Below are 13686 nucleotides of genomic sequence, written 5' to 3' on the forward strand. Positions count from 1 at the left end.
AACTGTGAGGAATAAGATTTTTAATGCAACCCCAAAAATATACTTATTGCTTGTTGACATCAAATTTAGTACCTGTGATATACCTAAGTTACCTTTGAAGCAGCTAAATTGACCTATGTTGCCTTTGAAATGGCTGATTTGTGTTGGCCTAGTGGCAGCAGCACCAGGCTCAGTGTGGCTTGGTTCATCTCCTACTGCAGGAGTCCAGCTGCTGCACTTAGGCTGCCTCAGATCATCTCTCTAAGGAGTAAGAGGTTGGGTGATCAGAGCAGAATGCAAATTCAGGTACGTTGGGTTGTGTCTTGCCTGGTGCTACTTTTCTTTTCTTGCAGATCTTTAAACTGTGACCTAAAAAGAACTTGCATCACAATTTCCCCTCTAACATTATAAAAGCATTATAAAATACATTAAGTACATTAGATTGCCTCTAAAAATTTAATATAGCATCCTAGCAATAACCATTTTTTTCTTGTAGTAATTGTTTGCGTGGAAAAGCCTCCTGTTCCTGAAAAGAACAGGAAACAAACGCAGGCATATGCAGGGAACAGAGTGAGAATTTCTGAGTATTACATCCTATGATAAGTGATTAGGTAAAATGGGCAGAAACATGGTAGTCTTAAGTATTCGTGTAACATTTTATATTCCTATTTAAGGTCTCCACTTTCTGTAATTATGAGAGGACATTGGTTTGTCTTTTTTTAATGTGGAGATGAGTGAACACACTATAATAAATGTCATATTTGTTCCTGGTATTCTAGTAAGTCTTGCTGAATTGCTTTGCAAATTTCAGATGAAATTCATTTCACCCAACTTTAGCTGTTCACAAAACCCAGTGACCTTTGGTGAGCACCGAGAAATAAATCTTCACAGTGACTCTGGAGGAGGAAGCCCAGGGAGCAACTGGCTTACATCAGATGCTTCATTCTTTGGCAGCTAGAGTTAGCTGACATAAAGCTGTCCCATTATGGTGCTGTTGTATGTCTGGGAAAGGGAAAACTACTGCAGTTGGTGGTTTTAGTAGACCAGATGTAGATTGTCAGATGTAGATTTAGTAAGGTGAATGTTTTCGCTGGCATTCCTGGAAGAAGACCTTAATTTCTTATTGTCCTTTTAGGAAATGGTCATGGTGTGTAGGCACACAGTTTGTGGTAACTGGGAGTGGGGCTGTGGCCAAGTTCATCCCCGATGGGCCACAGCTGTGAAAAGCAGGTGAGCAGCACTGGAGGCAGTGAGCCAGGGGCTGTACTGACCAATCAGGGGCGGGAACAGAGGGCACACAGGTGCAATGCATGAACAGTCAGGGGTATAAAAGGTTAAAGGCCAAGAGGGGCAGATGCTTGCAGCCTTCTGAGGGGGTGAGCTGTTACTCTGTATGGGCAGGTGCCGGAAGCCTTCTGATGAGGTATGGTGTTTCTCTGAGAGAGGCTCTTTGACTGAGGTGGGGCTTACTGTGTAGGTGGATGTGGCTGTTCTGCAAATCTCTAATTTTGATAGAGCACCTTGACCTAATTTCTCAGATAAATTATTTACTGTTAATATTGGCTTGTCCTTTTGGAAAGTGTCAAAACAGAGAGGTTTAATACTACAGGGGTAGCTTTCAAAGAATTTAGGCCCAGTTATTTAAAAATATGGCATAGGGTTCATCTCACCTGCCTCTAGAAGTCTGCAGTTTAAATGCTGTCTATTTGTGAGCTAGCACTACTAAAGGGCATGTCTTCAACACCTGCTCCATGAGAAATGACTTGCCCAACTGCATGTGCTTAACTCTTCCCACTGGCTAGGCTAGCCTGGAGCAGCGAGCTCAGATGAGACACCTTGGGTGTAGACATTCAGTACTAAGAGGGACAAATCCTGTTCTTATTCTGTAGGTACTGCTATTTTAAAATTACAGCTAAAATTAATGGAAATGTTTCTGCTGATTTGTGTGGGGGAAAAGTGACCCTCTAGCCCCATGGGACCTAGTCATATGACTAAAATCCATATTTCAGAGGTTCTAAGCTGGGTTTACTACTGTTTAAATGAAAATATGTCTCTGTTGTTTTTAACTGGTATCATGTTACAATCCCAGTATAGATTCTTCCTCAGATATAACCCATTGTGTACCAGGATGAGTTTTCTAGTTTGACATTGGTACTTCCCAGAGCACTTACAGGAAGATTCCAAACTCTCCATTGCAGCCATGGACTGCAGCTGGAGACAGCAGGTAGCCTTGCAGTCCTGTGTGGCATCCTCTGGCAGGTGCTGTTTGTGCACCTGGGAGTTGCCCTGCCATGGGCTGCTGTGGCTGAATTTTGAGATCTGCTTCAGCCCACACACACATGGGATGTGCTGCTGCTGTTCTATTCTGCCTGCTCTCCAGCAGTCCCTCTGGCTGCTGCTGCTGTGCAGGCATTAGGCCAGGGTAGGCCAAGATGTCAGAGGCGGCTTCAGGTGCTGAGGATTGTGGTGTGCGCATGATGAAGAAATGGTGCAGTCTGTCCCTAACAGCCTTGCCCTCATCTCTGATATTCCCCCTTGGAGTTACTTCTACTGCTGTCTGCTATTGAGCTGCCACCAGTGGTTGCTCTGAGTGGCCAGAGGAACTGCAAGAAGCTGAACAGTGAAAAAATACAGAGAGATGGCAGTATCAGAAAGGTGGGAGTTTTGTTACCCACTCATGGCATGTCTCCTGCTTACACACCTGGTCTGAATATCTCTTTCTGTCCTTCTTGTGCTGCTCAGTGCAGAAGTTTATTTGCAGCAGTGGTCATACTATTCTTGTCATCTCTTTCATGAAGAGTGGCGGAATACAATTAAGATAGGGAATTGTTTTGCCATTTTGGGATTTCAGGGCATGTCTCCCTTCATTTCACCTCCTGATGTCCTTCAGGGAGTGTAGGGAAATTAACCCCATTCACGATATGAGTGCTTGTAATTAGAATTCTCATTCACTCTTAATAGTCACTGATATCCATCAAAGGCTTGATTTCCAGGTCTGTTGCATAGTGCAGTGAAGAGGAAAAGAGCTGAAAGTACTAAGCTTGTTGTAAGAATGAGGGGAGCTGCTCTTTTGGTTCTGAGAGCAGTGCTGAGAGGACCCAGCTATGCTTGACATACCCCAGGGTGCTGTGTGGTCTGGAAAAGCCAGTCAGAGGAATGAGAGTGGGGCTTTTAACAGCATTTTATTAGACACTAGGGGCAGGCCAGGAATGGGTTTATAATCTGTTGTCATGGTTCAGCTGACAGATGGTAGCTGGTGAGCAGGGCAGTCTTAAATGTTTCACGGGACTGATGCCTGGGCTAGCTACTCTAACATGATGGTAAACTGATGAAAGTGCCCCTGTGCTAAGAAACTGTGCTGGCTTTAGGCTGAGTCAATCTGAAAACCAGTTTTAATTGCACCAGTGCAAGTCTTGTGAGCAAGAACACAGTCACCTTGGCAGTAAGCAGGGAGATTTTGTTAGTGGGGTGTAACTCTGGTCTGTGCTGTCTAGACCATGCTAGCACATCCTGGAAAGAATATCAGGCCCAAGGTAATCACCATATTATAAAGGTTAAAAGTTTCCCTATATTATGATGGTACATGTTAATCTGTCCCTTCTTAACAGCATCTAACTATTGAAAAAGCTGTAATTCAGGAACCAGGAAATAATGTAATTGAAAACCAGGAAAAACTCACTAAATAGGGCTCTGTAAGGTATAGGAACAGTGGATTACCAGGGTACAAGGAAGCCTGCCATATTTGTGTTGTATCCTAAGCTCCCCCATCCTGTTTGGCAATTTTGTCTTTACAGCTCAACAAGTGTCACGAGCTGGCTGCGCGCTGACACATCGGATCTGTGACCTCTCTTTTCAGCCCTGTGCAGCTGAGCTGACCCCTGCAGCCAGGGGTCAGATGGGAAGCCATTAGGGCTGATTCCTTACCAGCACCATGTCCAGACTCATGTCACTCCTGCTTCGAGTCATCCTGGGAGCAATCATCCGTGCATTGATTTTATGGCAGTGCTGACACTTGCTTTCATTCTTTCGGAGCCGGGGAGAATTGCTCTTAACCATGCCCCCTGCTGCCTCGGGATATAATCTCAGGAGCATAGTTTAGGGGCACAGACAGCTTCAAGGAGCATTACTTTGCTTCAGTGCATTTTTATATGTTTTCTTTTCCCTGCAGGCCCTTTTCTGCTAAGGGGGATGTTTGAACCAGCAAATGCTCTTCTTTTTTCTTCTTCTCCTTAGTAAAGTGACAGTCAAAAAGTCTAAGTCTGTGTGCTGTTGTCAGAAAGTACAAACATTTGCCCCATTTGCTCCTGGGTAGTGTCATGGGCTTGTGTCTTAGCATTTAGCTTGGTAACAATACCTCCCTTAAAAAAGGACTTTGCAAGCAAATCAGTTCATCAATACAACAGCAATTTGAAGCCTGCATTTGCCAGATGCACATCCTGGGAATAAGTTTTCAAAGATTATGCTTCAGTAAGAGTATTTATGCAAAAACTTTTTTTTTAACATCAGGACCAAAATAAGATTTTTTTTTATAGGTTAGAAATCGTTTGAAGTAGGTGTTTGTTTTTTTTTCCCTCTGTAATTCTCATTAGCTAAATTAATTGTTGCTCTCTTTTGAAATTAAGGAGAACAAATTTTCTTGTACTGAAAGGCACAAGCAAATAGTTTTCAACAGTCTGTTTGTACTTGATTTTTTATTATATTTCTCTTGAATGAAATCTCAGAAAAAAGGGAGGAAAACTGTTCACAGGAAGAAAACAAACCCAGTATATTGAAGAAAGAAATACATTTGTGTGATGATTTCTTATGGATGCATACGGCATTGCAGTGTTTTGATATTGGAAACAATTAATCTTAGAAACAGTATAAAGCTTGCTAATTTCCAAATAATGGAAAATGGTCTGCCTGACAGGCTTTTCTTTTTTGTATTTATACAGCTTATATAGTAGCAGAATAGCAGGAGCCGAGGCAGAGCGGGGCAGGCTCTCCAACAGCTGCATCAGACCCCTGCTGTGTCTCTGCCAAAGCCCGTGCAGTGGAACAGCAACGAGGAGACAGGCTTTGGGGCTCTCCTTATGTGATTAGTCCTCTCCTTTTGGCCTGAAAAGGGAGAAAAATGTCAGGGTTTTTTAAGAGGAAAATGAAGGCCACACCCATGTGGGCAGATGGGGTGTTTTCCATATTTTTTCCATTGCATGAACAAATGTCTCTGGAAAACAAACATGATTTGGAAAGGTAACCTCGCTAAGGATCTTGCAGAGCTACATTTTTGCTAAACCATTTTTCATTTTCCTATTTCATTTCCTGCATCTGAAACAAGGGGAGGGAATTGTGACTCTTAGCTGTTGTATAAAACAAATGGGGTTGGAGGTCTGTGGATTAATAGAACAGGAGGCAGCTTCCTGCCTTCTGTCAGTGGAAGATAAAGGTGCCTTCTCACTTCATGGGTCTTTCTGAAAGAATCCATGAAGTTTGGTGTTAGTAAGAGTGGGTGGAGAGAGGGGCTTTCCTGGTGTAGAGTGCATACTTTACACTGACCAATGATCTCTTGAGCTTGTCATATTGCTCTGGCAGTATTTGGGATGAAGGGCTATAGTGGACTGTTTAGGCAGCTAGAGGTCATTTTTGGGAAGAGGGGTTAGTTAGCTTGGCTCCTATTTAGATGAAAAAACACCTGAGATGGGACAGCATGAGCAAAACCATTCATGCATACCCTCTTTACATGATGTGAAGGTTGAAGAAGGGCTGTTATATATACTGCCTTTGGCTGCTCATTTCTTCCCCTGTCTACATGAGAGAGTGCTCAGGGGACAAAGAAGGATTGGTTCCCCACTGGTATTGGGAGTGAAAATATGTGGTGGTGCTGTAAGTCACTGAAAAGCATCACAGATTTTGTGAACCATCTGCTCTGTTATGTAGCGGTAAGGTCAGGTGCTCAGTCTTTTCAGTTTCCTACTGAGTTCCTTACAGTGACATCTTTTGGGAACCTTTTAGAAAGGTTAACTTTTCTTGAAGAATCCTATCAACTTCTAGACTCACAGCAATAGAAGATCTTCAAATTTACTGTCTTTTGGGATTTTATACCCCCTAAATCCAAAAAGCTTTACATGTGACCTAAACTGCAAATATATAGCAAGTAAAGTATGGGATGCACAGGCCCGAAGAGTGTTGGTAGCAGGAAGATGCAAGGCTTCCCCTTGAGGGCTAGTTGAATACCATCTGCTCAAGAAGGGCTAGAAAGCTCCCTGGTCAAGGAAGGCTTAAAAGGATGAAAGAACAATTAAAAAGAAGTTAAAGGAGTGTTATGAAATGCCTATGAGACGAGGAGGAGAAAAGAAGAATTGTACACTTATGGGTCTTTAAGGCTCTGTGGAGCAAGGGCCAGTCATCTTGCACACTGTTCAGGAGGCACAATATACAGCCTTGGACATGGAAACGCACATAACAAATCTTAAAATTTCTGATATAATTACTTTGATTATTCAGTGTATCATGGATGAGGAGGAGCAATTAGAATAAAATCTAAATGTAGATTTTATTTGCACAGATACTGAAAAGTATCTCTTTAGCAAAGCCTTTTGCTATTGCTCTTTGCACCCTAGGGAGTCTTCAGATGCCTGATCATTTCCCTTGGCTCTCTGTCTCTGGGGAAATCATATCTTTTTGTTGGTTCCCTTGGCTTCCCAGGCAATGTGAGGAGCTGGCTCAATGTGGGACATGAATGACAATTCATTGCCAGAAGGGAAGTAATTTTCAGGCCTCCTCCCCTTCTTTTCTTGCAGTGAATGTAATAATACATTTTGGAAACATTACTGTGGTAATCTGGAAACAGCAATGCTGTCAGAATTCAGAAAATGCCTGATAGAACTGATCATTCACATAGCTTAGCTATGATGTTTAGAATTGCTGTACATCATATTTCATTCTTCACTAACATCCTGATGGATTTTTCCCCAGTGAGTTTTCTTTGCGCTAAAGCAGTGTAAGAGCACTATAGGTTGGATGTTATTTTTCTTCTCCTTCCTTCCTGTCTACCTCTTCTTTTTTTTTTTTTTCCCTTTTTTCTCTTTTCCAAAAAGCTACTTCATGTTGCAAAGATCATCAGATGAAATGAATGCAGCCCAGCTGGGATTTGCTGGAAATGTGTTCAGCTTGGCAACACCTCTCACAGAGTAGCTGGGTCCCTAAAAGCTTTGTTTAAAACGATGAAATGAAAACAAAGGAGACATAATTAGCTGCTGTGTAATAATAGAAAAGGCTTGTATCCAGTTACTGTAAAAGTCATTTAATGAAGGGTAATCTGGACATAAGCCTGCACACTATAGCTGTAAAATATTTAAGCTTTTTAATGAGAGGGAAAATGGAGAGAAGGGTTTGCTAACGTGATTAGGAAAAATGCCTTTCATAACCGTTTTTACAGGGGCTTGCAATTTCTAAACTGAGGTTTGAAGCTTTCTTCAAGCCAAAGCAGCAATAAAACTTTTATGCTGCACCAACACTTAAAAGCTACATACATCACATTGGTTTTATATGTCTGAGTGGGAACATCAGTGTACTGCTTTTTATGTCTGCAAAGGGCTACACTAGCTATTGAGTAGCAGCTCCAGTTTCTTCCACTTACTTCAGACTGTAGAGTGCCTGTGGATGAGCAGTCATTAATCTTAAACTGCAGTAAAAGTTGCTTTCAGTGATGCTCTTTCTCATTTCCCCCTCCTTGGTCTGTTTTTGCTCTGTTCCCTGTCTTTCCCTTCTTGCTCCTTCCTGCAAAGCTCCCTTTTCTCATACTCTCTCCACTACTGAAACCAAAACAGATGCTGCTTGGTCTGAGGTGGACCAGCTGCTCTGATGTGATTAATACATAGCATTATTTTTAGTCCATTGGCAGGTTACTAGGCAAAATGCAGGAATCAGCTAGGGGTTTTCTGTGATGTGACAATCATAAATGATGTAATAAAACATTATTGCATCCCTGTCTAGTATTTAGAGGTGGGATTTGCTATTGCAATGGTATTTACATAACCTAAGTACAAATATGCCTATGTTTTTGCTACCTGTACCTGGGAGGAAGGGATAATCTTGTCCCCCTGCAGGGGACACCTTCTCTTTAATCAATGGAGAAAAGTGGGCACATCTGCAAATCCCTTGGATTACAGATCTTCCTCTTAGTTCAAGAAAATGGAGTCTCATGGTGGTACACCAGATCTCCCAGTCTTTAAGATATAGGAATGGCTGGGAAGGGCCACATGATATTGAGACAGTGTGAAGAGTTATCCATGGCTATCTGACATCTAGGAGGGAGATAATGGAGACAGGATGGTTTCCACCCTGAACCTTTCCATGGAAAGTCTGATGGTTGTTGACAGCAGGATGGACAGTGGTAGAGCTTTCCCTGTGGTCCTCAGGGCAGTGACTGGCAAGGGGAAGGGAGGGCTTGGCAATGAGGAGGAGCTGCTGGGCAGTGGTTGGAAGTTTTGCCACTGAAAATTTGAAGGATGAAAAGGAGAAAGGACTGGGAGTTCATGTGCCCTCACTGTGCCAAAATATTGTCTGGCTTATGTGCACTGCCATAGCTCAGCTGCCTTCAGCTGTGCTCTTCCTCTGGTTTCTAGCTGCCTATTTTCAAGGGCTCCATGAATTCTACTCATTGTCAGTACAGCCAATTAGAGTAATTGTTGCCATTATTTCAGTGATATCTCACAGAAATAATATGCTCACAGACACAGCTTTTTCACTCCTTCAAAGTCATTACTGTACCATCAGAATTTTAGCTCAAAGGTTTTGCTTCAACATAGAAATAATATTTGTAGGTCTGCCCCTCATATTCTTGCAAATTCTTCATTTAATCTTCCATGTAGAAAGGGAGATAATAAATATTCATGCATTTCTTCCTACCTTGATATGCTAATTCTGGTATGAATGGTAATCTAGAAGCAGCTGAAAAAGATGGCTTGATTCTGGTATTATTTATGAATCCCACACTGAAGTATTTGGCTGGGAGTGTGACAATGCTAGTTAGGAGTGATTTAACAAGAATTCTTCTCTGGAGATACTGTCTTGGCTTTATCCATTGCATAAAATCACTAAAGATTATTGAATTCTCTATTTATTACCTTATTACATCAGTGAATTGTCTCAAATTAAGTGAAATTGATTATTTTTTTCCTCATCTTTCACAGCCTTCTAAATAAGGTTCTGAACTCAAGTGCTTTGAGGTGTGCACCTAATAGCCCCTTTGACTTCAATGAGGTAGATAATGAAATCCAAGTACTTATAGGAGATGGATCTTCTATAGTGACCAGCTATGTAGTATAAAATGAAGAGTTTTTCTGGGTAAGAGGAATGGATGTTCAGATTGGCTCATTTAGTGTTAGAAACAGTCACAAAAATATTTTCATATTATTGGAGATTTAAGGATATGTCTCAAATGAATCTCAAGCACTAAGATTCTCAGACTTTGTTTCAAAAGCTTTGTATTCAAAAAATCTGACTGAAACCTGGGGTTTTTTTCACTCCTATTGAGCAAAGATCCAAGCGATTGCACTATACTTGATATTGGTGGATATTAGGATGAAAATATAGAATCATGACTGTCTCTCAGCCAATTATTTGTAGTACAGAACTCTGCTATTGCCTTCAGTGGCAGCAGAGACCTACTTTCATCTGTGCCAGCACGTAATGGAGTTAGAAAAGCAGAGTGGCTCAAACCAAACCAGCCACTCCAAGCTAACCTCTATGATAGATGCTTGAAAGAAAGACAAAAGATCACTGGAGCTACTTCTAAATTGGTAACTCTGATCAGTGTGTAAACTCTCATGCACCATTGCATGTTTGCTAGAAGGGGTGTCGTGCAAATGGACAGAACTTTTAATGTTATTTTTAGCATTTCAGTGTAATTGCAAATAACAGGAAGAATCAGAAAAACATATAACCCTGTGATAGTCAATTTTGTATGTCACTAACTTATCTCCATTTTTAATAAACATGAAATGTTTGTTGTATCAGCAAACCTTAACTGGTAAAAGATAAAATGACCTTTGAATGTATGGGGTTAAAAAGACCAGATGCTTGGAATTGAGCTAATTGTAGATTCAGAGTGCGTAAAAATAAAAGCTGAAAGACTGAGCTTATGTTTTCTCATTTAATGTTGCAGGTCACTGGGGTTACATGCTCTTAACTATCTGAAGGCCTTGCAAGTATGAAGACTGCTTCCTTTCCATCCTAGGGGCTTGGCAGCAGAATTACTCATTATGGTTAGAAATTACCATTTCCTCTTAAATGTCTGGAAAGACAAGGACAAAACTTAAAACCCTGATTCAAATATGCCCAGTTTCAAGCTCTTTAGCATGGGAACTATGAGGATTGTATTTAACTGGTGGTAGATGACACTCAATTAAATAATATCAATTTGGTTCATGAGCTGTAGCATTCCCAGATGTAGCCATAAACTACGAACATCCTCTTTATTTTGTTTTCCCATCAACACTGAGCGGGTTAAAGAAGAATATTTGCCTTTGTAAGTGGTCAAAAATTTACATAAAATTACAAAAGTTAGTAAAAAAATTGTTTAAAACATAGAATAATTAAACTTTACTTCTCTGTGCTCTTTGTAATAGAGTTACTGTAAAGTATCACTACAATTTTCAAGCAATGCTATCTGTTTCTAAGATGAATTTTTATTATATTGATTTTAGAGCATGGTTTGCCTAGTTAGACACAAAATACTTGTCCTGGGCCTAGATTAGCTGAACCCAAAAAATATTTATGGAGACTACTGATGAAAAGCTATTTTTTTGTGTTTTCTCTGGACCAGTCCTAAGAAAAGTGATATTCGCTGCATCAGATATATTCAGTCTCACTATTGCTATTTCCCTCTGCTGGAAGGAAGGCCTGAGTGGGAAGGGCTCTGAGGATGTCAGAGTTTAATAATTGTCATCAAAGATGTGCAAGACAATGGAGGGAAGAGTGGGACCTCTGCCAGAGGTGTCAGTCAGAGAAGGTGGGTCATTGATGCCTTCTATCAAAATGACAACTCCCAGTAGGCGTTCCTCATCAGAGGCTGCTTGGGAGCACTGGAAAAGTAGTCAGTTTTGTTCTGATGGTGTGATCAGGAGCTGGCATTGTATCCATGGCACCCTCCCTACTGTACTGCTGTATGACCTGCTGGTGGGAAATGCACTGTGCAAAGACAGGCTCTGCTGGCATGGGAGGAGTCCTGCAGGAGTTGGGAGCTGTCAGGAAAGTTCTGACAGCTTGTGCTTTTCTGATTTGGTAACCAGCTGCTCCCTGGCTTGTTTAGCTGTGCTGTGAGGGTAGCAGGCCTTTACATGCTGTTTTGTGGTGATGTGAGACGTGTGTGCTTCTCATATATTGGTTTGCTTGTATTTTCATTACTTTCCTTGTTTCAGAAAGCAGATTACAAGAATTACTTTTGTTTCAGCAAAACACACCCTTAATCTACCCTAATTTAAAGTTGCTATAGGGTATTTCCTGCATTAGTCTTACCTAAATATTACTGTCTAAAAATTAGGTGTCTAGCCTATAAGTAGATAGCTTGCCTCTAGACTCCACTGCCAGTGGGGGGAGAGAGAGAGTTAATCCAGCTAGCCTGTTTTATACAGACTTGATCGTCTCTGAACCAGCTCATGCTTCCCCCATTTATGAAAGGATTTGGTGGCCTCATCATTGATAGTTAACAGATTCCTGAGCCTTACCATGCCACACCTTTGCCATGTGTACTGACTGAGAATGTCTTCTGTCCAACACTGCAACACTCCACAAGAAATCAAGTGTCCCTGCTAAAGGTAGACTTAAGAGGTCATTTGCTGCCTGTGTCATCTCAGGGAGCGGTAGCAAGGAGGGATTTGAATCTGTAAGCATTTCTTCTTGTCTGTAATCCAGGTGTGTGCACATTTAAAGTGCTTTCCAGGTTCTGGGCTCATTACTGTCTTCATGGGGAAATTTTACACCGCAACTGTTTTGTCCCTAGACACAAAAGGAACGAGTTCTCTGTAACATACAGTGACACATTTTGCTAGAGGGATAGAAGTGAATGTTTTACGGACAAAAAGACCCCGTTAAACAACATCCATCTTCCTCTTTGCAAAATGGGCAGTTTTTATTAAGTTATTTCTGTGAATGCCCCTGCTATAATGAATTTTCTTTTGCATTTAGACTTGTTCAGTACCTCTTCATTAGTGCTGTTAGATCCTTAGGAAGAGCAATCCATTGTACTAACTGGCTGGGATGCCAGACACAGAAGCTGTCACGGAGTGAAACTCAATTGGTCACTGCCTACCTTCTAGGAGTGGGATTCACCAGGAATGTGAGTTGTTTAACACATCTTTAAAAAGAAGCACATCTTTTCTTGGTGCTCATGTCTTCTCCCCTCTGTTCAAGTGAACACTTGCTTTTTGCTTTGTCAAGAGTGTGACTGCTCCCATTGAAAAGTTTGTTGGCACTTATAAAGTCTCTACTAAAATACTTTATTCTTGGCCTTGAGACATCATGAATTTTTATGCAAAACCATGGTATTTTTGTGTACTGAATATTCCTGAATTTTAGCATCTAGAAATGCTGGAGTTTTTGTGTGCTTCAATCCAAAATCAATAAATCTTTGTGAAAGAATACCAGCTTTGGTGTAGGCACCAATAAAAGGATTTATTTCACCTCTGAAAGTCAGAAGTCCAGTTGAAACTAGCTATCTGTTTTCCTCTCTGATTAACAGAAAGTCATAGCATAAATCTTTCCAAGGCCCTTGCCTTAGAAGACTAATGTATGTAATTCCTTGGAATTACTTTGCTGTTTACTTATTTTAGAGATGAATCCCATCCCTGTTTCCGGTTGTTTATATCCCTTGATACCAAGGTGAAGTTGGATGTTGACATAAAAATTGAACATCTAAATATCTTTATGGATATAGGTCAAAGCTGGAAAACTTTGTTTTATGATGTTTAGGTTCACAAGTATTATTTTACCTTTTCAAAGGGCAGAGGAGAAAAATCTCTTATTTAAATCCTTTCCTTTGAAAAATACTACAATCAGCTAAACACCAGTAATTGTGTTCTAAATCTTTATAGCCTTAGTTCTAGCCTTTAAAGTATATTTAGAATAACATATTTAGCTGTATTTCTTCTCTTGCCTTTAGAATGCCAGGCACACCAATAGAACTATATGAATAATAAATTATAATACTGTTTATCATCTAAATTGTTATCGTTTAGAATTTTTCTCTCAAGTGTTTCTTCTAGAAATCTATTCAACCCTCCCTGATGACACATTTGGATGAACATTTTTCAACTGTGAATGCCTAAAGTTAATCATCTAGATCTAAATTTAGGCACAAAAATGAATGACCTGATTTCAGAGTTGCTGATTACTTATTTTGATGCATTAATATGAAATTAATAGCTTTGCTGTAGGTGCCAAAGTCTTAAGAATGTTGGTTTTTTTCCCATGCACAACTTGTCTATCAAACTGTAGAACACATGCACAATTAAATAACTAATGAACGATGACAATATGCCATATAAAAACAATGTTACATTGATTCATTTATTTATTTACGTGGTTGGGCAGGCTAACATTATGCAGAAAGTTCATGATGAAAGCTGATTTATAGTGATTTGAACATAAAAGCAGGCATTTCTCCCACTTGGAGAGAGACAATGGTGAATTCTGTGTGAAGAAAGCGCATCCTCCATTTGTTCTTTG

At 40.6% G+C, this 13686-nt stretch overlaps 1 protein-coding gene across 4 annotated transcripts in view; it reads left to right on the top strand.

Annotated features, from left to right (window-relative positions):
* Positions 1-13686, top strand: part of OLFM4 (olfactomedin 4) — a 109277-nt gene that overhangs the window by 60606 nt on the left and 34985 nt on the right. The window contains exon 2 of one of the 4 annotated variants that reach the window (XM_074535495.1): positions 10127-10226. The exons of the other annotated variants lie outside the window; for them this stretch is intronic. Within the exon in view, the coding sequence (XP_074391596.1) occupies positions 10224-10226 (3 nt within the window). The 5' untranslated portion in view covers positions 10127-10223. The remainder of the gene's footprint in view (positions 1-10126; positions 10227-13686) is intronic. 4 annotated transcript variants of the gene reach the window in all.

The sequence above is a fragment of the Zonotrichia albicollis genome, chromosome 2 (assembly GCF_047830755.1).
Source record: "Zonotrichia albicollis isolate bZonAlb1 chromosome 2, bZonAlb1.hap1, whole genome shotgun sequence".
NCBI classification, from domain to species: Eukaryota; Metazoa; Chordata; class Aves; order Passeriformes; family Passerellidae; genus Zonotrichia; species Zonotrichia albicollis.